This window comes from Cyanistes caeruleus, chromosome 19 (assembly GCF_971803275.1).
Source record: "Cyanistes caeruleus chromosome 19, bCyaCae1.hap1.1, whole genome shotgun sequence".
In the NCBI taxonomy this organism is placed as follows: Eukaryota; Metazoa; Chordata; class Aves; order Passeriformes; family Paridae; genus Cyanistes; species Cyanistes caeruleus.
The window spans coordinates 11,633,899-11,660,329 of record NC_141719.1 but is presented as its reverse complement, the minus strand read 5'-3'; the positions used below and the strand labels follow the sequence as shown (position 1 = coordinate 11,660,329).

Here is a 26,431-nt window from a genome sequence, read left to right as displayed (position 1 = left end):
CTGTATGCAACTAACCTTTTGAAGGATTGTTTTGGGAAATAACATATACTGTTATAATTGGTTTCCACTAAGTTATGAGAAGAAGATGTTAAGGTGCCTGTTTCTTTAGGAAATTACAGCATTCTCTATTAATAGTTATGTGTTGTTGTTCAAAAAATTCTACATGTGGATCCCTCATGCTTTTTAATGTAAATTTGTTTTTGTTTACAGCTCTAGGAAATCGCATAGATCATCTGCATGAGGATTATGTGAACCGGAAACTTCACATGGAGCAAAAGATTCAAGAACTGGAAGATGCTGATGTCAGAAACTGGTATAAGAATGTTGGACAAGCAATGTTGTGTTGCTGCAGTGCCATCTAGCAATCATTTCTTCAATTTTATTTCTCTTAATTAGCATGTTCTGGTTTAACATTGCTATAGTTGTATAAGATTCCTTTGACTACTGTTTTCTTCTTCTAAAAATTGATTACGTTTGTAATTACACTTTGGAAAATTATGCCCTGCTTGTATGGTAGCTGTTGCTTTGCTTGTTTGACAGTTGCCCCTTGTAAGGAATTACTAGGAGTATGTTTAATAATGTGAGATTGCATTAGATTATTTTATGTAGTAAGCATATAAACATTACAAGGTGCTTTTTTCTCCCTTCTGCTTCTTATATTCCTATCATTTCAACATAAAAGGATCATCTTACCAATGGTGAAATTTGATCGTCAACTGTGATACCCTAGGGAGGCATTATACCACCTCTTTCGATATAATGAACTTTAAAAAACAACAAAATTTTCCTTCTTTGTTTTTGTATAAAAACGTATTTGATATTGGAATTACCTTTACTAATTTACATGTGAATGAGTTTAGTTGTTACAACTAGAACACTTAATTTTTGTCCTGTCAGCCAAACCAATGTATAATATAAATGGAAGTGGTGATTTTAAGCAATTGTGTCTTCTACCCAACACCTGCCAATCCAAGTCTCACTGCCCTCAGTATAGTAGTCCTGCTAAAATAACAGCTCTTCATCCAGGACTGTCTTTCTCATGGGCTTCCCAAAGACAATATATGAACCTACCCGAAGAAGTATGAGAATCTGCAGAATACTTGATAACTGGCTTGGTCTGGAAGTTACAGTGCATTCTGTGGTTGAACTGTAATCATAAAGCTGATAAGCTGCTGTCCACAAGCGTAAGGCTACATCTTCTAATACACGTGATCTCACTTACCACACTGGAGAAGAAAAAAAGTTATCTCCTTACAACTAAAGAAGCACATTTTCCATGCTTGCCACTGGATCTCCTGCAGTTATTCCCCCTAATCTAACATGATTTAGTATCAATTAGACAAAATCCCTTGTGATCTCATTCTCTGGTTTTCAGTTGTAATTTATCCATTTAATTCATCAAAGTAATTTCTCTCAAGCACTCTTTAAAATACTTTATCAGTTTAGCCACTGGATGGTAGCTCACTGCAACCACATAATTTTCTGGAAAATTAAGTGGCTTCTTTATGGAGAGTTTTTCATGCACTTACAAAACATAGGTGTTGCGAGGCAAGAATTTCACACTTGTTCAGTGGTATCTTTAATTTCCATGCTTTGGAGTAACTTACATTCTGTAAACTACATTCTGTAGTGTTGTTCTTGCTTGGGTTTTAAATGTAAAGTCTTCTAACAACAAATTTTTGTTTTCCCAGGTATGACAAACAACATGACTGGTTTTGTTCTTGCTTGTAAATTAAAATTCAATAGCTATAAGGAGAGCAGGGAGGGAGGGAAGAAGTCTTTTCCATAGCATCCTGTCTTCCAGCAGCCCTCTTGTCACTTCAGAGTGGAAAACATGGTAGTATTTTTCTAGCAACTTTTCAGTAAGGCTCTAGTTTCTGAACTCTTCTGAAGTAGTTCTCGAAGTATACACTTTAAAGGCCTTTTGACTGCAGCCAAAACTTTCCCTTCTGATAGTACTGAATTGTTTTGCTTCAATAAAAAGCATAGATTAGTGAATGATGTACCTTTAAGTTTTTTTCATGTGATTTCATAGTGACTACTTCTTATGTTGTTTATATTGTCATTCAAAACATCCTTAGTATTTATTCTGCTGAAATCAACAGCTTTGCTCTGTATATCATAGGTCTAAACAACAACTATCTCTGGCAGCTGAGCGAGAACGAATTCTGAAACAGAGTAAAATGCAAACCGAATTGAACTGGCAGCAGCTCTGTGAGAATGCTGAACGTAATTGGTGTCAGACACCAGAGGATCTAACACACAGCCTGTCTTCATCAAAAGAGGAGGTGAGAATTTCAAATTAACACTGTTTAATAATCATCTGTTGCATAGAGAGCTATGGAGTCTTTCCACCATGGTGTTTCTCAGGGAAATATGTCTTTAGCCTTCTTTCAAAAATCTGTAAAACAGTGATTCTGTATTGTGTACAGCAGTTCATCACATGTATTTTATCAGAGACCAGATTAATTTTCACGAACAATCTCTAATAGTGGCCTTTTCTCCCTTTTCATGTAATCAAGCCAGCTTGAGCGATATTTTTCCTTACCATTGTAGCAAAAGGAGAAGGATGTCTCTTAGAGCAGCCCCGGGGCAGAAAGAATTTCAGATCTCAGAACCACTTGAATTCTACCAAGAGAACAATATTAGTCCTGAGAAATTTTTGGGTATTTTTGTATGGAAAAAAACCCCAACCCTATTTTGTGTAGTGTACAAAATTCTGATTCTGAAAAATTAAGTAGATGTTTATTGTTTAGAGGCTATTAGACAATGGTTTAACAATTCTCAGTGTCCAGTTGCCCTGAACTCATAGGTACAGAGGAAACACTTGTTTGCGAAGTTCAGAATGCTGGCATTTAATCTACTGTTTTATTTTATCATCATCTTTCTAAAATGATTCATAGGCATCAATAGCTGTAGCATGTGAACACGTGAGAGAGATAAATCAGCATTTTCCATTTCACATAAAGAAGATAAGAAAATTATGCTAAATTATTTGTCTGTTATGGCAGTTTTTGACAGTGATAAAAGAGATGTGCTTAAATCCCTGTGCTATGTTTTAAAGTATCCTTGATTTCCTTATTTTTCTTTTACTTCCCTTTTCCTTTCCCTTCCTTACCTTTCCTTTTCTTTTATCCCCTTGTCCTTGAGCTACTGACATCCTCTACCTCCCCTCCGTTTCTTCTGTCCCAGGCTGAAGCTGATCTACAGAAAACAGACTACAGGTTGCATGAAGTGAAGACTGTTCTTTCTGCTTTGACTGTTGAGAGAGAACAGACAACACAAGCATCTTTTAATCACAGTATTTCACCTGAAGGGGAAAAACAGGTTAGACAACACTTACTGTGGACATAGATGAATTAATTCTAAGGTAACAACATTATGGGCCTTGTTTCCACTGGACTTACTGTAAGCAGTTCATCTGTTTCATATGTTTCATTCAAAATACAGCCATATCTAGCCTGGAATACACATAGATTAGGCGTCATGGGCTTAACTATGCCTCTCATTCATTACTCAGTGGCAAAAGGAGCAAGCTTGGTTTAGAGAGTTGCTCCAAAAAGTGACAACGTATTGTACCATTATGGCAATCAAATGGGAAGAATTAATTTCTGGAACCTTATTCCTGAGGTTCTGTGTCAGTTGCAGTTCAGGGTAGATTTTAAAGTTGTAAAGTCAAAATTTTAAGGCAACATTTCAAAATACTATTATGCCACCTGTTTAAAATATTTTAATGTCTTCTATTCTGGTCTTCTAGAGTATCACTAGCTAGTTTTCCTTTCATGCCTACCTCTTAAAATGCATGTATTTTAAAAAGCCATTCAAAATTGCAAATGTAATGCTGGTTTGAAGTTATGCTGAAGGATAACTCAAGAGTAGAAAACTGTCTTTGGTAAAAGAGTGAAAGTAAAGCGAATGCTGCAGTGCACTTTACTGGGCAGGCCACAGGTGCTCAACAGTGACCAGTTCAGAGCATGTTACCAGAGCTTGCTAAGAAAAAGCAGTGCTAAGCAAGCCTAGTAGTTCCTGAATGCAGGAAGTATTGTATTCAGAAAGATACTTCCTGAAGACAGTTTTTATTACTGATAAAAGTAGATTGCTAACAAAAACTTGCTATGGAGCAAGTAGTTTTTCCAATTTTATTTCAAACTGGACTGATTTGCTAATTGATCGTTGAGATACCAAGAGAATCAGGACTAGGCACGGTTTCTTCTTCATATTCTGTCAAGAGAAAGAAACTGCAGGGCAGCTGTTGTCTTTATGCCAGGGAAATTTAATTTGAAGGCCATTAGCATTCCAGATAAGACTTTCAGATCACACTCTCGGAACAGACTTATGACTGGGAAAATAAGGGTGAAGGAAGTGGGGAGTGTTGGGGAAGATGGAAACAGAGTAGTGTTTGAGGCTGTGCAAGGCATAAATGTTGAGACTGAAGTATTTTACTGGAGTGTCTTAAGCACCTCATGGATTGCCATGCCCTCTGAAGAGGCAAAACTGCTGCTTTGCAACAATTTAAGGTTAGGGTTAAATATAAAGAAACGTTTATGGTGTAACCATCTCTGGATGTGTTTAAAAAAAGACTGGATGTAGTAGTACTCAGTGCCATGGCTTAGTCGATGAGGAGGTGTTACATCATAGGTTGGACTAGATGATCTTAAACATCTTTTCCAACCTAGTTCGTTCTGCGAGTCTGTTTTAGCAGCATTTCGATACAAATACTCAAAAGACATTTCATGGTCTTTGTCCTTGTGAAAAACACCTCATCTGAACAGCCTGAGAATTAGGATTTGTTTAGTGACTGTAGGAGTATATATTCCTCTAGTGCATGGCTTTCTAATATTCCTGTATCAAATAGTATCTGCATTTCTTAAGCGGATGATGATACATGTTTCTGTCAGTGAGGGAAGATTTTACAGGGGTAGAATCTAAATGAAGCTGGAGCAGCGCTTTTGCCGTACCTCTTCCCGGTACGGGAGTGCGACATCGCTGTAAAGCCCTGTCTCCCTACCCAGCGCGTACCGGCTGCTGTTAGCAATGCCGAACACCGGTCGCCGCTTGCGTGGGTGCTTGGAGGAGTCAGCCTGTCTTCCCTGTCTCTCACCTGAGCTGCCATCACCGCCAGGGAGGTCCCGATCTTGCAGCTGAAGCCGCGGGGAACTCATTTCGGCCCCTCCACCTCTACACGAGCCCGCAGCGCCTCGTGCCGGTTGTCATCGTAACTACACCAAAGGGAAATGCTCGAGGACGGAAAAGGCTGTTACTGGGTTTTCTTCTTGCCGTTCCTGTTGTTTGTTTTGTGTTGTTTTGTATATAGATATGGTCTAGTAAAGAGCTGTTCTTCCTTTTTCTCTGTCTTTTCCTTGAAACCCTGTAATTTCGAAGTCATAATAATTTGGAGGGAGAAAGTGATCTTTCCATTCCAGGGACATTCCTGTTTTCCATAGCAAATACCTGTCTTTTAAACCAGGACAGTGTTATTGTCAATAGATGATCTCCAATGACACTTTCAAGAATTTGACAGGTCAGAAAGGGGATCACTGTTACTGCTGTTGAGCCCATAAATTCCTTAAGGAGCGGGATTGCCTGCACATGGAAGAGATAAACCACACCTGCAGAACAGCAGTTATAAAACAGAGCTCGCTCTGTCACCATGGTCTCCCCATGTGCGCCTCCTCCTATGAGGTTCTCAGTACAGCACTTCTTTTCCTGCCAAATCCTCAATAAACAAAGATAATTATTTTGCTTCTATGGTACTTTTCTCCCACCTATGTTCATGGGTTGAAAGTATTAGGATCTCTGTGTGTGGTGGTGTATAGAGAATGTGTTGCTTATTAATGAAGGGTTCTTTCTGTTTTGTACTTTTATTTTCCAGGTATTTCAGTATAATGATGAAAGTTCTCTGTGTAAATATATCCCTGCTTTGGAAATAAAAAAGCTGCAGGAACAGAATGCCAGCCTTCGGGCTGCTATTGCACAAATGAGGAAAGAAATGGAGAGTCTTGATGAGCAGATGTTGTCTTCTCTTCCTCTAACAGAAGACAGACAGTTTGCAGAGCAAGGTGACAACTCTTGACAAAGAACATTAAATTCACTTAAGAAAGTTTAGTGGTCATGGTCACAACCTATGGGGGCTACCCAACCCACGAGTGTGTAAAAATCGTTATTGTGGGCTTCTCAAGATTGCACCATACACAAGCTCACAGTAGTTTGAGATTCTGTATTCCAAATTACTACAAAATAATGATTAGTGAAAACAAATACATATACGCATACACACACATGCTATAAGTCACTACAAAATTACTACTAGAAAAGCAATGTTATATATTTTGCAAGAGTAAAGCAATTATATGTATATTACAAGTTATGACAGAATTCCTGATAGTGAAGCCAGTATGTAGAATCACAGAATGGTTTGGATTGGAAGGGATCTTTAAAGATCCCCTGTTCCAAACCCCCTGCCATGGGGGTTTATAGTATATCTGTTTACTGGATATCTACTGAAGTGGTGTACAAAAGGAGATTCCGAGAGAACTTACCACTATCTACAACTACCTGAAAGAGAGTTGTTGTGAGGTGGGGATCAGTCTGTCTTTCCTAGTGATAAGCAATAGGACAGAAATTACCTCAAGTTATGACAGTGGTGGTTTAGATTGGATATTAGGAAAAAATTCCTTTTGAAAAAGCTTATTCAATCATTGGCACAGGTTGCAGAGGGAAATGGTTGAGTCACCATCCCTGGAGTTGCTTAAAAGGCATGTATGTGTAGGCATTTGAAGATGTGGTTTAATGGTGGAGTTGGCAGTGTTAGGTTCCTGGTTTCATTTGATGATTTTAAAGGTCTTTTGCAACCTAAATCTGTGGTTCTATGATTCTGTAACTAGACATTTATATGGATGGGACAGTGTTCTGAAGCAGATCTTGCTATGAAAGCCTAAACTCTATAAATGCATATACATTCATATTATACTCCTCTTTTAGGTTCATTGAGCACAAACAAAATTTCATCTGGAACCACACTGAGCAACACCAAAATCAGTTCAGCTAAGCTGGATTGTATAGTAAACCCAGACACAGAAGAGGTATGGTGAGGTTTAAACTACCTAATAATATCTGTATGTGTGTGTGTGTGTTTGTGCGTGTGTGTGTGTAATTAAATACCTAGTGTATTATTTTTGATTGAGTAAATATTATAAACTGAAGTAATATGTGTTTATGTGATTGGTCAGATGAGAGCCAGCAAAGATTTTTTCTGCCAAACTTATTCTTTCTAGGCAATCAATTTTGACTGATCATCTCTTGGCACAAGTCTCTTCTGATCTTGCAAGCTGGTCCTGGTTTTTTTCCCCATTTGCAAATGCTTAAGTTACTCTGTATCACCTCTTCAGGTTTTCCGTTCTAAATCCATATTTTAGTCTTTTTTTTTAATACCAAGTACAACTTGGTATGACCAGGAGAAAGGACCAAGCTCCAGTGCTGTCTTGGAGTGCTTCACGAAGGAAGAACCCACTGGGTGTGAGAGCATATTTTACTCCATTCAAGAGTTTACAAACATCATTCCTACTGTGTTATTTTAAAGGGTAAGAACAGTATCAGCATTAAAGTGACAATGACATCTCCTGGAAAAAAATAATTATGGAGTTGGAAACTGGGACATATATATATACTACTATGTAAGGACTAAGTCACTTTATGTTCTCTTCCTGTCTCCCAGCCATTTCATGGCATAGTAAACTGTGTCTGAAGTAAGATAGTTTAAGAAACAATTTAAAAAATCAGGATTTTCTAATCTGTCATCTCAAAGATGTACCAGTATCACTTTCATGCTTTGATCTTACTGTTAAAACCCATCCAAAACTGTCTAAATTCAAAAAAATTGAAATAAAACTAAGCAATAAATAAGCACAAGAGGTCTTGATTAAAAAGCTAGGAGCTTTAAAAACTGAAACAATATCAATATTTAAATAAAACTTAGGAGCCTTGGGAACTTTGTGGGGAAACATGCATAACCAACCATGCACAGATCGTGTTTCATCTGTTTTTTCTCTTTGATGAATATAGAAGGAAATTTTTTGTTCATGCTGTCAAATTATATTTAGAAAATCATTGTGTGCCAGTATAGACAGTGCAGATTTATTTTTTTCTCTTTGGCTACCTCCAGAACTGGGTGACAACTGGACTTAATATCAGTTTCTACACCCCCCCTACCCCTCACCCCACCCTACAGAAAATAAGTGTTTTACAAACTACTGCCCAAGGGCCATTCTGATTTTCTTTGCATTTCTGTAAGTGAGGATAGAGCCTTAAAAAAAAAATAGAGTCACTTTGCCTTGAAGACTGCAAGATAAGGAATGAACTTTCTCTGTTCAGAGGCTAATCCTTTGCTTCATGATGCTAAATTTTAATTGAATACTCATGGCTGGATATAAGAACAGGAACAATTTCAGGCAGTGATTTGCATCTGCAGTGTGAAATGCTGAATTACTTATGCTTTATATGTATAGACATGTAGCAAATAGGGGATATGCAGGCCAAAACTTCAAGTGAATAAAGTGCTGGAATTGTAGTTGATGCTGTCTTCACTGAAGTTGAACTATTGTTTCCTGTTTATTTCTGCTGTCTGCTTTATTTTTTTCTTTCTTAGTACACAACAAGCCTTCTTAGACATGGACTGAGCTGTAAGCAGTCCTGAAAATATCTTAAAAACAATGGACAAAACTTCATTTTAATTCCTTACTCGATTTTACATGTGCTTATCTTTAGCACTTTTCTACACTTTCTCTGTTCTTCTTACATTTATTAATTACATGCAAAGGATGTACTTAAGGCCATGAAGAATTACAGGTAAAAATATTTCTATCACAGGGAGCTCAGAATCTGTTGAGCAATAGTGGTAACTAAACATAGGGGTGCAGGTGAAGTCAGTAAGAAGAGCCATGGTGATATTTTCCATTTAAAATAACAGGGTTTCTGTGACCATAATCAGGAAATTATAGGCTCCAGCGCTACAGAAGAGGAAAGTTTATTGTGGAAACGAGTAAAAATAGCATGTAAACTTTTGCGTTTACATATATTTTTCTTTTGTATCAGCTCTGACGAGAATTTTTCCTCCCACTCTTTTTTAGTACCCATCTTTTCAGTGTTTTCTCTCTTTTCTAATGAAGAATTTTGGTCTGGACATATATCTAAACGTAAAGAGATTTCTGAGTTCCAGTCCTAACTCTACATCTTACAGTCTGTCACCTGAGAAAAAAATACCAACCCTTCTGTGCAATGCTGTGGAATGTTTTCCTGAAAAGTTCAGGAAAAATAAAAGTTTAAGCAAATGGCATTCCTTGCCCCAGCCAGGTGATGTGCTTTTGATCTGGTGAAGGTGGTCCACAGTGTGACAACTGGTGGTGCCATAATTGGTCATTGCCTTCATCTCTCTTTATGTTAAGCTTTAGTATGTCAATTTCATTGAGGAAGGTAGGCTGTAATAATTTGTGGCTACTTGTAATAGTTGCTTTTATACAAATTGCTAGATGTGTGTCGAAGTGCTGTTCCTTTTTCCTTTCACTTCCGCGTCTGTCTTAGTATTTTTAGATTCTAGTCCTGCACTAATTTCTCTACCTTTCTCCCCCATACTGTTTGTAGGCCTGCATGCTTTCCCTGTATGTTCTCAAGAGCTTTCCTTTTTATGGTAAAACCATCCAAAGAAATAAGAGCATGGGAGTTGCATGGCACAATAAGGCAACAATGGTTTGTTTTTTTCTCAGTATGGATAATAGCTTTCAATGTGTACTTCTTGAATCATAGTGCTTAGGGTGATTTAGTTAAAAACTGATTGGGATTGCAGAGTTAATGTAGTATGCCTCTAACTAGTTTATATGTAAAAGAGTAAACATAACAATGAGTAATTGTAAGACAATTTTAATGCATGTGATATGTTTAGATACTTATGTCAATGTGTGAAATGTAAAATGTTTATAGGGAGATGACTGTTCAGTGAATGATGACTATTTAAATGGATATCAAAAAGTCTTCTCTGTGAGGGCTGAAAGAAGACAGTGTATAGGTCTTGAAAAACAAGGACGTGATCTTTTGGGTCTATACCTTATCATTATGTATATGGGCAGGTGGACTCAGGTCGGCAGAGACAAAACAGACTGTAGAATCTTTACTTTTCAGTAAATGTTTTAAGTTGTATCTACCCCTTTTGTTTTCATGTACAAATGATTAAACAATGTACACGGTGATTAAACAAAGAAGGATTTGTAGCAGTTTGCTATTTGGTATAAAGAGGTTTTTTTCCACATTTTATCATTAAATTAAATGCTCTATAGTTTACAGTTATACAGTGTTTATCCTATATGTATTATTTTACACCTACTGTTTACAGTATCTGTGGGAATGTCTCAGGCTGTTACAGTGTTTTGCTCCACAGTTTAATTTGCCCTATACTGCTAACAAAATCTTGAAAATGGGCCCTAAAACATGGAGTGTGGCCTTCAATTTTACACTTATTCTTCAACTGATCTCTCATGTATATTTGTACAGATCTCTGAACCTGCAGACCTCTCTTTCAAAGTGTATTTCAAAATATTAATTATAAACACTATCTGTTTTATTCAGGGGCCAGAACCCAAAGTTCTTGAAGAAAACATGGCAGATTTTGGACAAACGCTACCTGCTGTAGGTACTGGAGTTGGTTGTCAGTATAGTGTCAAACACACTCTACAAGGAATGCAAAGTAAACTCAAGGAAGCAGCAAGAAAAATCTCAATTCTGAGCCAAGAAAAGCAGCAGTTGATTGAAATGGGAAACAGACTCAGGGCAGAACTTGGAATGGTGCTAAAGGAAGGTAAATTTATTCTAAAGAAAAGTGTGCTAGCTTATATATTTAGAATAAAATGAGGGAATCAGTTCATCCTTTGAGCTGGAGAAAGCTAGGCTTCATTATAAAAAAAAGGTGCTGGACCTGACTAATCCTTGATCTGCATAGCTCATGTGAGACTGTGGTACTAATCCTTGCAAGTAAGATTATCCTGTGATAGGAGATGCTAAACCGGAACCAGAGTCTGTATGTAATGACTTTCGTTGATGAAAGTCTTAGATTTAAAACTCCCTGGTCCCTAGATGTCAGTGTGGGAGCTGGAACTTAACTTTAAGACTTAGTTTATGAGCAGAAAAGAGGTAGTGTATCTCTTGGAATAAAAACTAACACTCATGGAAAGTGGAAGAGAAAGCAGAAAAAGCTTACTAGAGTAAACTTGAATTAAGAGTGTATATAATGTCAAAAGATTTTGCTGTGGACATTTAAGTTCCATGCATAGTTTTTCTGGCAATGAAGCAAAGGAAAAAAGCACAAGGCCCATTTCTGCATAGCACTGAAACCTTCTGCAGTGAGAAGGCCTGTATTCTGTGGTTCATTTACATCTGCTGTAAATGCTTGCTGGAAATGTAATATTGTTGACAAAATATCAACAAAGAATGTCTTCCTCAGTATATTCTCTCCTTTATAGGACTCTGGCATCCTGTTAGCTCTAACCACTGCACAGTTTGTATTGCTTCTGGTAGTCTTCTTCCAAGAGAACTTGTCAAAAGAACAGAGTGTCAGCTATCAGTTCTAAAGTATCTACAGCACAGACTCTCAACACAGGTAATTATATGGTGAAATCTAGCGATAATAAGCCATTATTCTAATAATGTTCTAATTCCATTAATGTAACTTAAGATTCTGCATTGAAATTACTCTTACTGAGTTTAGCTCAAATCTATCTTTGGAAGGTTCCATAGAATCACTGCACCTCCAGAACTGGAAGGAACCCATGAGGATCTTTGAATCATGATGACACACAGGACAACCTAGAAGTTAAACCGTTTAATGCAGGGGCATTGTCCAAAATGTTTTTTGAAAACAGAAAGGCTTGGGGCCATGACCATGCCCTGGAGAGGTTGTTTCACTGTTTGACCACCCTCTCAGGGAAGAATTGTCTGAATTTCCCCTGATGCTGATTTAAGCCAACCCTCCACATCCAATCACCAGATACCGAAAACAAAAATCAGCACCTCCTACTCTTCTTCCCCATCATGGAAGGAAGTTATAGAGAGCAATGATGTCATCTGCCAGCCTTCTCTTTAATAAGCTGAACAAGCCAAGTATCCTCAGCCACTCCTCATGAATCTAGCTATCTGATCTTTTCACCATCTTTGTTTTCCTCCTTCGGATATATTCTAATATTTCTATATTCTTCTCATATTGTGGAGCCCAAAAATCCACACAATACTTGAGGTAAGGCCACACCAATGCTGAGCACAGTGGGACATTCACTTCTTTTGGCTGGTTAGCTGTGCTGTGCTTAACACACTGAGGACACAGCTGGCACTTCTGGCTACCAGAATACACTGTTGACTCATGCTGAGCTTGCCAACAATCAAAACCCCCAGATCCCTTTCTTCAGGGCTGCACTTCAGCCTCTTGTCCCTCAATTGTATACAGACATCCATGGCTGTAGTCCCAGGTACAGAATACAGCTTTTTTGCTCTCACTAAATTTCACGCAGTTGTTGATTGCCAAGCATTCCAGTCCATCATGACATCTTGTAATGTCTCTCTACCCACAAAGGAATCAATGAGTTCTCCTCATTTAGTATCATCAGCCAATTTGGTGTACGCTCAACTCATGTGTCCAGGTCATTGATCAAAGGCTGGAGAGAACTGACCCTAAAATTGAGCCCTGGGAAACACCATTAGTGACCAGCCGCAAGACAGATGGCTCCCTGTAAGTTTAAAGGGTTTGGGAGTTCAAAACTAAAACTTTTAAACATGATCATCAACTAAGGTATTTCAGAAACACATGTGTTTATGCAGCATAAATGCAATCCTAAATTACAATTTCATAAGGCTCAGTTTTAACTAGGGCAGAAAGGCCAGTTGAAGGATTTATACTATGTTCTAACATAAACTTTAAAATGATTAATCAATGAGGATGTTTCCAAATACTCACAGTGGTGGGATTTTAAAGCACCCATGTCCAAATGACTGTAATACCATCTTTTCCATATATGAAAGCAGGATATATAGCTAACCTGTCTCGTATATTTTGTAATTACAATACAACCTTTAATAGATAAAATGCAACTATAATCAGAGAGACTAATGAATAAATCCTGGCTTCCCTATTTAGTGGCAGACCTCCCAGTAACTTCAGTAGTCAGGATTTCACTATGTCCTTTACTTAATTGATCAGCGGATCTGTTTCTGTGAGGATTGCGTCAGAGCAGTTGATTGTCATTGTAGTTTTGAAGGCAGTAAAGAGTGCTCTTTCAGAAAGGGTGAGGTTGTTGATCTGAGGTATAAAACTCCAGCAGAATTATTAACCAAGTTTAGCTGGGGAAACACCTCCCCTGGGAACCACTGGGCAAGTTGTTCCAGTGTTTGGTCACCCTCATAAGAAAGAAGGCTGGCATTTGGTTGGGGTTTTCTTTTCCCTTATACTTAAGTGAGGTGTCCTTTACTTACCTTTTTGCCCATTGTCACTTGGTCTTCCACTGTATACCACTGAGAAGACTCTAACTCAGTCATCTATCTCCTTGTAACATCCTCATCAGATGCTTATACATGCTTGAAAGATCACTCAGTCTGTCTCTTCTGGGGGCCAGCAAGGCCAGCTGCCCCAACCTCTCCTTCTATGTCAGATGTTCCAATTCACTGATCATCTTTGTGGCTGTTTGCTGTTTTGCTGTTTGTGGCTGATACATTATGTTCATGTCTTTCTCATGCTGGGAACTCCAGAAGTGGACAAAATACTCTAAATGTGGTTCCACGAGTGCTTGGTAGAGGAAATAGTGACCTCGCTTGACTTGCTGGCTGTACTTTTCTCGGTGCAGTTGATTATGCTGCTAGCTGAAGGCTTCATGAATGCATTGCTGCCTCGTAGTCCACCAGGATTCTTGTTTCTTTTCTGCTGAGCTGTTTTCCAAACAGTCAACTTCCAGCATATTAGTTTGAAACTACAATCTCCTCTGCCTTCTGGGGGGGGAAAAAAATCAGCTGAATTTAAGCTAATGTCCTCTGTTTATTTTTAATTCTCCCTTTATGTATTCCTACCTGTCTTAATTGAAATTAAAAAAAATATTTGAGAACCTAGACTTGACCGTTTTGTAGATCACTCAAGTTCATTCAGGAATACGTAACAGATTGAAGTTAAAGGTTTCTCTTTTCACCTACTAAGATCTATAGAATTATCTCTAGATAATATGAAACCACACAGGAGATAATCCCACTGTGTGGTCAAATTGCACCAAGAAATCACAACTTTCATCCATCTACTTGAAAATTTTATCATCTGAATATATTTTAAAAGTCTTAAACATTTTTATACCTAGACATTCTAAAAAGATGGAATAACCATGTATTTGTGTTGAGCATGCCATCTTGTGCGGTTTTTAGCTTGTAATTATCAGTAATTCTGCAGATGTTATCTGGTTGGCCTAGGTATATTATGAAGTATATGAACCATCTGGCCAGACAGTCTGAATGACAAATGTGAGTTTCTTAAAAAAGAACCCAAATAAATATTTTATTTTTCTTACAGTTTAGAGTGATGCTAGGAAAAAAAAAAGTATATTAGTCTCTGTTGCTTAGAGTAAATGATACAAATGAGGTAAAGGAAGGCTAAGTGACTCAGCTGGCCCAACTAAATTTTTGGCAATTTAGAATTTAGTTATGCCAAAACCAGATATATTTCTTTTCCTTTAAAGTAAAGCAGCACTACATATTAGACATGTGATTGTACCCATCAGGGCTGTTAGCTGGAATAATTACAAAAACTTCTGGATTAGTAGATCTAAGAAAATATGGTAGAAGTTTGAAGGGCAAAGATCATCCAGCAATTAAATTTGAGAACAAGTACTGACAGGGTCAAGTTCCGTGGTCTTTATGCAATCAGGTCTTTAAGCAAACAGCTATGCAGCTTCTCCACAGGATTTCGCTTTTCTTAGATAAAGAATAATAGTAAAAACAAGTAGTACTTTTTTGGAGGGCTCACACATTTGAGTCTAAAAGGAAAAGGCTCTCCAAGCATCCAAAATATGCAGGATATTTTACCCAAAACAGACATATTATTTGGGGAAGAAAATGAATACTTATATTTCTTAGCCAAGGTGAATCTGTCATAATCAATCTATGGCAACATTTTCAAATGTGTTCTAAGGGAACCTGGCAAGGACAAACACTGCATTTGGACATCCCATCACGGGTACTTGAATTTCTCTTAGCTTCTTTATAGCAGAAGGTATCCAACAGGAGGAGCACTCCTGTCTGGTAGAGGAAGGTTGCCTGAAATCCAAAAAGCTGTGATGCTAGATTTATAGCAAATCATAACCAAATTTGAACTGATTACTTGAGTGAAAATAAGCCCCTATTCTTCTTTAGTACCCATTAGTCAATAAGGAAGTTTTAAAGGTTGCAGTGTGAGCAAACGTTGTAAACCATCCATCTGACAGTGATAAACTGAGAATGCCATCTCCTGTAGCTCTCCAGAGCTAATGGAGACTTACTCTTCCTCAGATGCAGCAGATAGTCTAAGACAACAGAAACTGAGGACTGTAACAGGTCAGTTAGATGAGTGCAATGTGAGCTGGAGATTCTGGTATATTTTATCAAATTTATCTAATCAAGTTCTTTTGATGTCAGAAGTATTAGTTGGTGCATCAAAAATGTGAGTTAGACCATACCATAGTGAAAGCTATCTGGGCTGTGAGACTGGGAAGATTAAAATTATTTGAGTTCTGTGACAAAACAGGAATGCAGCACTGTTTTTCGACTCTTCATTGACAGTCTGAGGACCTGATCAAGAGCTGTCACAACAGCACTGCCACAAAAAGTATTAGTGTCTTGTTGTAGCATGAGGACGGTTCTCAGAGAAAAGAATTAGGGAGCACCAAATACACAGCCTCACTGGTATACGGACACTATATCTTAGGGCATGGTGGCATGGGCTACTTCTGGAGCAGGAAATCTTTAACTTCTTGTGAAGTCAAACTCCAAGGTGAAAAGTTCAGGTCTGGTCCTAGGTGGCAGTGCTGAGCATATGATTCTGACCTCCCTCTTGTGGGGTTTCAAAAGAGAATGGGTGAGGCAGCTGTTACGGTGTACAGGGTGGAATGTGGTCTGCCAACAGATGAACGTACTGTGGAATGCCTCAGCATGCTTGTGGACATGAATTTTTTTCCGGATGCTTGTGATCATCTCATTAACCTAAAGTCACAAGCTTGGCATCCTTTGTTCACTTGAACTTTCAGTTCTCTGTTTCAGAAATAGTGACCTGGAAATTAACACTGGAAATAATTTTTACAAAGGAAATTAGGGTTCAGCAAACCTGTTGAGGAGACCTCTTGTAACCTGCTTGTTTTGTCTGTGCATTGCTGGGATTGAGGTCTGAAAAAGATAAGCTAAATGCTTACACCAAACATATATAAAAGTGACTTCCAGATCTAGGCAAAATTGCCACAATTCAAGACCTCTTTTTTTTTTTCTTTTTCCACCTTCTTAATTATTCTTTCTTTTGTAGCTCACCTTAAAACTTAGCTGACTCTCAAATTAAGACCAATGAATATTCATGCTCATCCATCCCAGTCTTCTCTTGCCTTATTTCTAATGAGCAAAATACTGTGTTTGTATTTTTCAACATATCTTGTGTCTCCCATGTTCTGTTAAAAATCATTAAACATTATTCTTGTTTTTGTAAGAATAAACAGATTTTAAAAATACAGTATGATTATGGTGCTTGGAGAGATAGAATTTGACTGTGAGTTTCCAGATGGTGACTTAAACTCTGGGAGTAGTAGTTCCACCTCTTCAGCTGACAGGTTTCTTGGACATCATGGCTGAAGTGGCTGTTGTTGAGGAGCTTTCCACCTCTAGAACCTTTGAGTTCATCATCTGTCCAAACTAGAAAGGATAGACCTTCTTACATCCAAGCTGTTCCTTACTCTCATTCCAGGCTGCTCTTTACTTAGAACATATCTGCTGAGGCTCCAGGTTGACTTTCCAACGACTACTATTGTTCTAGTTTGGGTGTTTTTATTCGAGGTGATCGCTCTTACTGGCCAGGCTACATTTGCTCCCACATTCCAGGATCTTCATCCTTACAAAAAAAACAAGATAATTTATTACTGTCAGAGCTACAGGAATTTGACTGTCAATTACTTTATGTAATGGGTTCATGTTTCGTTTCTTTAGTCTTAAATATATAGCAAAAGACTTTGATGTTTATTTGCATCTCCTTTGACAGGGCTGAAGCAGTTTGCTTTTCATCAAATCTCACTTTAGTTGCTACAGGTTGAAAGTTGGTGAAACTTTGAGAGGCAAATTAGTTTATTTTAGCTGCTGACGATTTATTTTTCCATAGTTTCTTTATTTTAGTTGGGGTTTTAGGTATTGTTTTGGAGTTTTTCTTCTGGAATTTAATCATGGGAAAATACAAAAATGAAGAAGGATCCCAACAATATAAGCTTGAGCAACAAGCAAGGTGATAGTAACAGCATCAGGAAACATAGATTTTGAATAGATTTGATACTAGGTTTATTAGAAAGGTAGTTTGGCCCTGTTGATCTGAAGGTAACATGATTTTGTTTAATATTATTTATAACTGATGATTTTAAATCTAATAGCGTAACAGCAAACTGAGCTATAATGGTGTTAGTTTTCGGGACCATGAGTCACTTGTGTTAATGTAATACTTCACATTAGGAGCTGCAGTGTGCAAGGCAACAGCATCCTTCAAGGTTCTCTTCTCTTACTGCCTGCCCTAGCTTAAAAGAAGAAGAAGCTCCAAGCAGCTGTGGGGAAGAAACAAAATTACCATCTGCTGAGGTGCAGTGCAGTTTTATGATCAGTGTAATTCACCTTCGTTTGTATTTTTCTATTTGAATTGCTCAACAGTCATCTCCTGGAAGACTTAAACACCTATGTCTTTTTTAAATTGTGTATTGTTCCTGTACAAAATAGTATTTGTTAACACTAAATAAACTAGGGTTTCTCAATCACTGCCATAATGTTGTAATTCATCTTCATGTACAACCTTTCAAAATTAAAAAGAATAATTTTCTTTTGTCTTGCCTCTTGCTGAAACCCTCTATCTTTCCAAGGCCAAGATATCACTAGGAAATGTAACCAATTTTCTGATGTCTTTGATGGGAAAAGTATGTATGTCTGTAAGATTGTGTTTGAATTTTAACAGGTTCGGCTAGATTTCTCTATTGAAAATCACGGGCCAGATACATTCTCAGCAACAAAGGCTGCTACATCCACAAAGATTATTCAAACTAAGCTGCTCAGTCAGAGTCCTAGTCAAGTCCAGAAGGTTCAGCTTTCTTCATCTAGAATGCATCATTTCTGTCAAATTTTAGATACAGGATCAAGCCTTTTTCTACTCAGTCCTCAAAAGAACACCAGCCAGGGTAAGCCTGCTTTGTAAAGCAGTCACAATATTTGACTCTTCTGGAAGTGTGGAAGTACAATGGATTCTGTTGCTGTTCACTAATTCTTTTATGTACTGCTTCTGTTGCTACAGACCTATGATCAGAATCTGAATGAGTTACTTGAAGGGAATTTCATGGTTGCCGGCAGAAGTAAGAATTAAGAGGAATGTCTATATAGTTGTCTGGTTTAAATGCCATCATTGCAAATACTTCCTCACTTTTATTAAGTACTCCTGTAAAATGCAAATTCTGTTTTGACACAGTCTAAAAACTTAGCTGGGACAGATATAGAAGTGTCTCTTTGAGAACTGTACACTTCATGTATTGACAAGTGACTGTTAGATCAAATTATAATTTGCATATCCTTGCTTAATTGTTATTTTTTTGGCTGGTTTATAGCTACAATACTGCTTAGAGTGCTAAGACCTGAAAGCCAAAGGTGACATCACAGGCTTAATGCTGGTATATGCTGTGGGGATTCCCTAGAATTTTATAGCCCACTTCAAAAAGTTGGAATGGGAGAAAATAGAAGCAGGTGCAAATTTTTGTATGTGAGACAGTGTCCAGTCTTCACATGTGAGACAGTGTCAGGGTTAGGATGACAGGAGAAGGTAAAACCTGGGTCACAGACTGAACATGAATTATGTTCTACTTCTAACATGAAGTGTTATACTACTACAAAAATCAGCACATGTTCTTGGAATTTTTAACAAGAGCACAATTTGTAAGATATGTGCAGTACAGTGTAGCCTCTTTACAGGGCAAGTTGTTAAGAAACTTTTTTATGGCAGCTATTATGAATTGATTATTATGAGCTATTATTATACACTATTATGTATTGCAAGTTAATGTTACATATTTCAAACTATTGGTCTGTTCATGAAGTAATCTTTCATTGGCTAAACTTCCGGAAACTAACACCTGCTGTAGATAGGACAAAAAAATAATGGACTTACATTATAATATTGGAAAAATTTTAGGAATAGATAATAGTGGAGTATGTTCCCTAGAGGGATTGTAGACTTTTCTTTATAAATAGATTAATATTTCTCCAGAATATTCCAGTAAAAGTGGTTTTAGTTTTCATTTTTAGTAAGAGGTATAGCTATCAATAAGTTATTTCTCAATATGCTGTAGGGTTTATGTGAATTGCTTGGGATTTTTGCCTTGATATTATTATTTTTATCATCGTCATTATTCCTGAGATCTGACAGTATCTGTATAGTAATATGGCAGCCATTAGCATCATTTTCAAATGAGCTGTATTATCATTACATATAGCATATGCTTGTAATCACAGACTGCAGGAACAAGAATGCAATCACTGGATTAAGGGAAGTGATTTGTTCCCCTCAGTTTGGTACTTGTAAGGCTGTTGTATCTACCTTTGGATCCTCTTGTACAAAAGCTTGACAAACTGGACTCCAGTGGAGAGCCATTAAAAGGCTGGGGCACAGAAACACATTACATGAGAGGAGGTTTAAAGATCTGGGTTGTTCAGTGTGTAAAAGAGTTGGTGATTGGTCTGACTGCTGCTTTTTAACTATGCAGTGTGGGATTTTGGAGAAGACAGAACCAGACTTTTAGAGGTGCACTGTGAAAAGTGGCAATGGGCACAAGGTGTGTCAAGATACGTGATAAGCACTGTGACATTTCACCCACAGGTCCTATCCAGCTTATATTACATCTATTTTTAAACCAGTGTATGGAGGCAATGTATCATCTTTAGTAGCTCACAAGAAAAAATAATACTTAATGGGGCTTTCAAAATAAAGAGTGGATTATAAGTATATTTATTCACAGTAGCAGTGCATTGCAGGGACAAATGTGCATTGACAGACCTGTAGGACTGGAATGGACACAGTGCTGACACTCATAATTCATGTGCTTTCTTTGTGAGGCTAGGACTGAAATAGGAAGAGTATTTCAGGTCAGGCCTATATTGACAGGATAAGCAAAAGGATGTATTTGAAACATTACTGATAGTGCCATGCAGTTTCGTGATGTTGTATGTGTGATGCAACAGCTCTGGCAGACTTACAAGGACATCAGTTTCTTAATGTCTAGAAATTTCCAGCCACTGTTGCAAAACTTAATGTAGATTTTTGGGGATCTTGAAATAGCAAAAGGGGCAGAGGATACTGCCAATGTGGAACAAGTGAAATGTGAATCAGTAAGGGAAAATATTTTCCTGACACCGAGTTGAATTTGATCCCTGTATCCCGATTTATATGAGGCACACCAGATTGGAACTTCTTACACAAACATGCAGGCCCTGAAATACAGCATTGCAAGAATATGATTTTTAAACACTGTTTTTTGCTGCTTAGCTTTCTGCTCCAGAAAAAGATGTCCTTAATTCCAGTGCACTGAATTCTGTATTTCAGAAAAAAAAAAAAAATAAAATAAAATATATATTTATATATATATATATATAAAACCAAAATCTTTTTTCTTTTGGAACAACATCATCTTAGAAGAATTATATACAAAATTTTCAAATTCTGCTTCTGATTTTTAGCAGAGGCTTGTATTATTTTTCAGGCCTGAGCTATGGAAATTAATTCAATCTTTCCCATTTAAAACCACTCACTTGAAGTTAATGCATTCATCAAATACGTTGTTACAATGGATAGAACTGTTATTGAGACAGACTAGCTTGGAACTGGGCTTTCAGGTACAAGTGACACACACAGAGACTTGGAAGCTCAGTGACAAAAAATTATTTGCAACAAAGCATGCAAGTTAGTTTGTTTATTCAAACTTTTTTTTTTTTCCCAAGTTCAACTCTGTCCAAATTGATAATACCAGTTGGTGTGTTTTGTGGAATTTCTGGTGAAACAGAGAACTGTAGCTTGAAAATGATTTTTCTGAACTTGTTGAACAGTTCATTTTTTTCATTTTACATGTATAAAACAGCCTACTGGCACTCAAAATGGTTGGCATGTCAAGTAAGCCCTGCAATTTGCTGTATTTCCAACATATTACACAATGCAATGACTAAATGTGTTTTGAAGAGTTAATGACTACATCTTAATTACTGAAGTGGACTGTTATATAGTTCATTTCATCATCAAATTCAGACCTTGTGTAAGCTTCCAAGCAAGTCAAAAGGCTATGATATATTTTAATTTTCTCTCTCCTCTCTGTACCTACTAATTTTCAGTTTACTGTAGAAATTAGATGGATTTCATAGCTTGTATGTTAATTCTGCAGATAAGTAGAAGGAAGGTGCTTAGAAGGATCATAGGTCCCTTCATCAGATATTTTTATTGTTCTCTGTTATTGAAAGAAATATAACCTCCTAGAGATAGACAGGTACAAGCCACGATGATATCAAAAGGCTACATAGGATGCATAGGCTATACAAGTAAGAAATACACCTCTGTATTTCTTTACTTTTTAAATGTTCTTTCTCAGAGGTTGAGAGTAGGTGGAGATTTTGATGGGTGATCCACATCATACGCACCTTGAATGGACGACAAGCCACCTTCAAAGAAAAGTAGAGCGTTTTTTGGAGTAAATGTTAGGCAGGAGGAGGGGAAGCTTTGTAAAACCTTTAGAAAATGGAGATTTATTTTCTTCTATTTGTCTTGATAAACTTACTGTTTTCTATTGAAGATATTTGCTAGTTTTTTAGAGGGGAAAAAAGCAAACATCACCTACTGAAGTTCAGCTGTAATACTGCATTTACTATGAAGCCAGTGCTGTGAATGGTGCTGTGTGGTACTGTGTGAAAAGCTCCTTATCAGCTCCAATCAGCTATCCTTGGGTCAGTGGAGGCTGGGGTCACTGCAGGGGGAATAAAGGGTGTAAGGCAAGCTGTGTCCCCACTAGTCATTTGACTTACATCATAGATTAAACTCTGTATTTTCATGTCCCTACATTTTTGAGAAACCCCACCACCACAAGTACTCAGAACTGTCCTGGGTTTAATAATTTGGGCTTACATTGTAGCCTAACAAAGAACAGGAGTGAGCTGCTTTGAGGTAAAGTAACTTTTTTGATTTACCACTTGATCTTCGATACTGGAGTTTCTTGTACTATAATTCTCATTGTAACTTGCAAAGCTCTGTCGTCTGAAATTCCACGCTTTGTGGATCAAAAGTTACCTTAAGTGTTTCCACACTAGACAGAATTTCAACAGCTTTGACATCACTGACAGTTCTAAGAGCAATCCATGTGGGTAAAAAGCTGGCCAGAGAAAGAATCTGGTAAAATATTAACGAACAGAAACAGTACTCTGGCTCTGGCTTCATTCCAGCTCCAATCAGAGAAAGACTCATGATCTCTTTTCTGTGTTACATAAAACTTCATCTTTGAAGCGTTTCACAAATATTAACTAATGCCCCAGCTACATTTTCCTCATTTCTATGTTCTTCTTCTGAATAGGAACTTGTTTGAGTTGGTGTTCCTTCAGAAGCACATTTAGCCATAGGCATATATCTAGTGACAAATTTCTTAAATTAAACTTCCATGTGAGGAAATTTCAGTTTGCCTGTATATGTCTACATGTATCTCTTTCATCCTGAAGAAAAATAAAAAAATAAAAAAATCTATGAATGGTAATATCTGACTGAAGTTAACACACATCAAATAGAAGATATGTTAAGCATTTCAATGCAATAAACATTTAGTTCCATTTACAAAACCAGTTTAGGTGCTTAGCTGTGATCTTGCTAGCTCTGGTTGCCACAGTCACTTGTGAAAGTAAGTTGCAGGCTTGTAAATTAGGTGTGTTTTTTCATTGGTGTGCAAACCAAGCTACTGCATTTCAATAGTATTTCTAATTCTGGGGTATTGATTCTTTATCTTTTGCTAGTTTTTGGAACTAACCTTACAAGTTTGCAGTGGTTGGTTTTAAATTTCTGATAGTAAACATTTTTGACAGTCCAAAATTAAAAACAGCCATGTAGAATGCTTGTGTTCTGTGGTGTTGTTCCAAGTACCTAATTGAATAGCCTTTACTAGTTAGAACTATAGTTTCTCCGCTAAAGACAGGAGACAAGCATACATGTGAAGAAGTCTTCACAGGAAGGGATGCTTGTGGTACATTGGTGCTTGGTTACTTTACCTTTGGAATTACACAATTAGAGCCTGCCACATTAATTTCTGAAAGTCATCCCCTTGGGTGAATGCAAAAGGCCTTTGAAAACTGAGTATTTAAACAAACAGACTGTCTGTAAGCAGTGTTAACTGTGCGCTATCTGTGGGTCTGCTCATTCCTGTTATTTAGACCACAAACAAGAAGTAGTATTATTCTGCTGCTGTTCCTGTTCAAGAAAGTAATCTTGGAAGCAATACCTTTACGACACTGCTGCCTGCACTTTTCTAAATGGTTGATGTTGTGAAATTCTGCTTTCTTATCTGCCAGATGTAGAGATATTCTAATGATTAAAGTCCGTTTCCCAGGCAGGAAAATAGACGCAACCATCTTCATGGGCTCAAGCATCCTCTTCCGTCATTCTTCTACATCTGTAGGATGCCACTAGGTGGCAAGCTGGACAACAGGATTTCACATCCACAGCTCAAGAGACCATTGAGCTTTTGTCAGCTGTGATTCTCTGCACTGAATGAGCCACCAAGCTGATTCAGTGCAGAAATCACACACACCTGTGAACAGCTGGTTCAAGCTAAGCCTGTGTATAAAAATTATTTTGAAAAGTGCCATGTTTTGACACTAGCCACGATATCATGCTTTGCACAGAGCTGTAAACCTTCAATCAATCAATTTACTCCGTAATTCAGGAACATTTGTATTGTTGTTGTGTTGTATTTCCTTTGATGTAGAATTTTGTTTAGACTTTCTACCATGTTCAGTTGACTTTGAAAATTTACCTTCTCATACTAGTAACTGATTTTTGTCAATTTTTGCACCTTTTATTCTTGCTGTGATTGAGTAGTATCTGGGACTGCAGCCTATGATGCTTATAAAGTTAAACTAATACAGAATACTGTAGTATTATTTTGCAAGTTTATTATGACTGCTTCTGCTGTCTGCTTTGGCTCTCCATAGAAAATCTGAAGTTAAAGTCTCAATGCCTTGAAAAATAAGGATTAAGTGGCTGGAGCCAAACATCTCTAAATATTACCTATAGTTTACAGTGAATAATGTGATAGAACAATTCCACTTATCTAAAGAAACCTGTGATAAGACTGAAGTTCAGTTAGTTGGAGATAATAGTTTTTGGAGAATTATGTGAGAACTGCAAGATGGACTCTGACTGGTATCAGGACCAGTCACACTGCTTCCCAAACAAAAGATGTTTCTTTTTGAGTTAGTCCTTTCTGGAAAGACAGATACTCTAGATAACAAAACCAAAGATTTACATACTAAATGCTTTCCTAAGCGAGAGAAGATTGAAAAAAGACCCAAAAGATAATGGTAGTAAATGCAGCTTTGCCAAGCTAACAGTTACCTGTGAGCCTTTTATATCATGCATATCCTAACGCATTTTCTAACAATGGAGAGAAGGGTAAACTTGTAAAATATGATTTTTTAAAACAGCTGAACAGATAGGTAGTGCTTGACTTGAACCTTCCAGCTGTTTTCCTCTCTTAAGCAGTCTGATGCTAATGGAGAATGAACATGTACAGATGAAGTGGGGATTGAGCAGAAGACGCTGTGTTATACCATCAGTATGGCAAGCCTTAATGGACTCTTCTGGGCCTCTTTTGTACAGAAATGGTCCTGGTAATAAAAGATTTTGACAATGTGGCACTATGGCAGCAGTATATTTAGAGGAAAAGAGTAAACCAGCTCTCTTCAACTATCCAATCTCATAAATGAATACAAACATAACTACAAAAGATTTTTTCTGTTTTTTGAGCAGTGGAGTTTGAAGTTGTACATTCAATCGAGCAATCTGAAGAATCTCAGCAAAATGTCAAAACCAAGGATAAACTTGAAATGTCAGCTGAAGATTTGACAGTCAGAGGAACAAGGCTGGAAGTTCAGCAGAAGTTAAAATCTAGGAGTTTATGTTGTGCTTATCTAGTAAAACCAAAAATGTCTTCTAGCATGGCAAAAATCCGTAATTATAATATTAAAGACTGATTTCTATGTTGACAGCAAGTTGTAGGTTCACGCTTGCTATTAACTTACTTTGCCATCTCCATATCAGGCCTAATTATCAGCCTCAGTTTTGTATGTCAGGTTGAGATATTTGCAGCCAGAAGAGAGAACAAATACCCTGTTTCATACACTGAAGCCTAAAATAAAGGGTTAATCTGTGTACATTATGAGATTACAGTTTTCACTGTTAATACTGATTTATTTTAATTATATATGTTAAGATTTTCTTGCATCATGGATTTAGAAATGCCCAGTTAACACATAAGTAAAGCCTTGTGCCTTCAGGCAGGGCTTGCAGGACTTTAGCAGATATTTTATTGAGAAACTGTAGATATGATTTAAGCTTACAAGTGGGATGCCTCAACCTACTTGTCTTTTTCTAATTAACAATGCAACCGTTAATCCTGTGCAGCTATCTTTCTACTTGAAAGAAAGGGGTTTAAAAACATTACATTTGAGTCTGTATTATTTCTCATCTTCTGTAGCTCTTTCCACTTGTTCAGAGAGCATGAAAGAGTAAAATTTTTAAAATTAAATTTCTGTTGTCACACCGGTGATTGTATTTTCCCTTGACAAGAGATAGTATGGACTTTAAAGCAGTGAGAAACACCGCTACTGTGTAGAATCATACACTCAGAATAATACAGGCATGTTGTAAGAAGTAAGTCTTAAAACAGATGAAACTGAAAGAAAACTTGAATGAGTTGTGATGTAACAAAGGATAGCTATGTAGTAATGAACTTGCCAGGACACTAATAATAATAAGTAATCAGTGTATTTTTGTAGCATTTCCAGTAATGCTGAGCTGTCCTGCTGGGATATTACAGAGATTAACTTTCCTATAAATAAAGGAAAAGGACATGAAAAATTCAAGAAAAAGCTTTTAATT

The 26,431-nt window shown here is 37.3% G+C and overlaps 1 protein-coding gene and 1 long non-coding RNA gene across 34 annotated transcripts in view; one reads left to right on the top strand and one right to left on the bottom strand.

Moving 5' to 3' along the window:
- Positions 1–25,709, top strand: part of CCDC57 (coiled-coil domain containing 57) — a 32,755-nt gene extending 7,046 nt beyond the window's left edge. For 2 of the 33 annotated variants that reach the window (XM_086856911.1, XM_086856909.1), the window contains exons 2-13: positions 211–313; positions 1,692–1,837; positions 2,126–2,288; positions 3,193–3,327; positions 5,873–6,059; positions 6,982–7,082; positions 9,637–9,741; positions 10,615–10,843; positions 11,505–11,641; positions 17,737–17,859; positions 18,227–18,446; positions 25,301–25,709. In XM_086856911.1, the coding sequence (XP_086713037.1) occupies positions 2,184–2,288; positions 3,193–3,327; positions 5,873–6,059; positions 6,982–7,082; positions 9,637–9,741; positions 10,615–10,843; positions 11,505–11,641; positions 17,737–17,859; positions 18,227–18,446; positions 25,301–25,524 (1,566 nt within the window). In that variant the 5' untranslated portion in view covers positions 211–313; positions 1,692–1,837; positions 2,126–2,183 and the 3' untranslated portion in view covers positions 25,525–25,709. Of the gene's footprint in view, positions 1–210; positions 314–1,691; positions 1,838–2,125; positions 2,289–3,192; positions 3,328–5,872; positions 6,060–6,981; positions 7,083–9,636; positions 9,742–10,614; positions 10,844–11,504; positions 11,642–11,769; positions 14,131–17,736; positions 17,860–18,226; positions 18,447–18,559; positions 18,618–25,030 lie in introns of those variants that run through there. The other 31 variants (XM_086856906.1, XM_086856905.1, XM_086856926.1 and 28 more) reach the window with 28 other exon arrangements.
- LOC147649851 (uncharacterized) overlaps positions 1–26,431 on the bottom strand; it is a 30,834-nt gene that overhangs the window by 1,740 nt on the left and 2,663 nt on the right. Inside the window, exons 2-6 of the long non-coding RNA XR_015277917.1 lie at positions 15,720–17,131; positions 13,504–14,013; positions 3,119–3,259; positions 2,549–2,628; positions 1,072–1,226 (exon numbers count right to left, since the gene is read on the bottom strand). This is a non-coding gene — a long non-coding RNA (uncharacterized LOC147649851). The remainder of the gene's footprint in view (positions 1–1,071; positions 1,227–2,548; positions 2,629–3,118; positions 3,260–13,503; positions 14,014–15,719; positions 17,132–26,431) is intronic.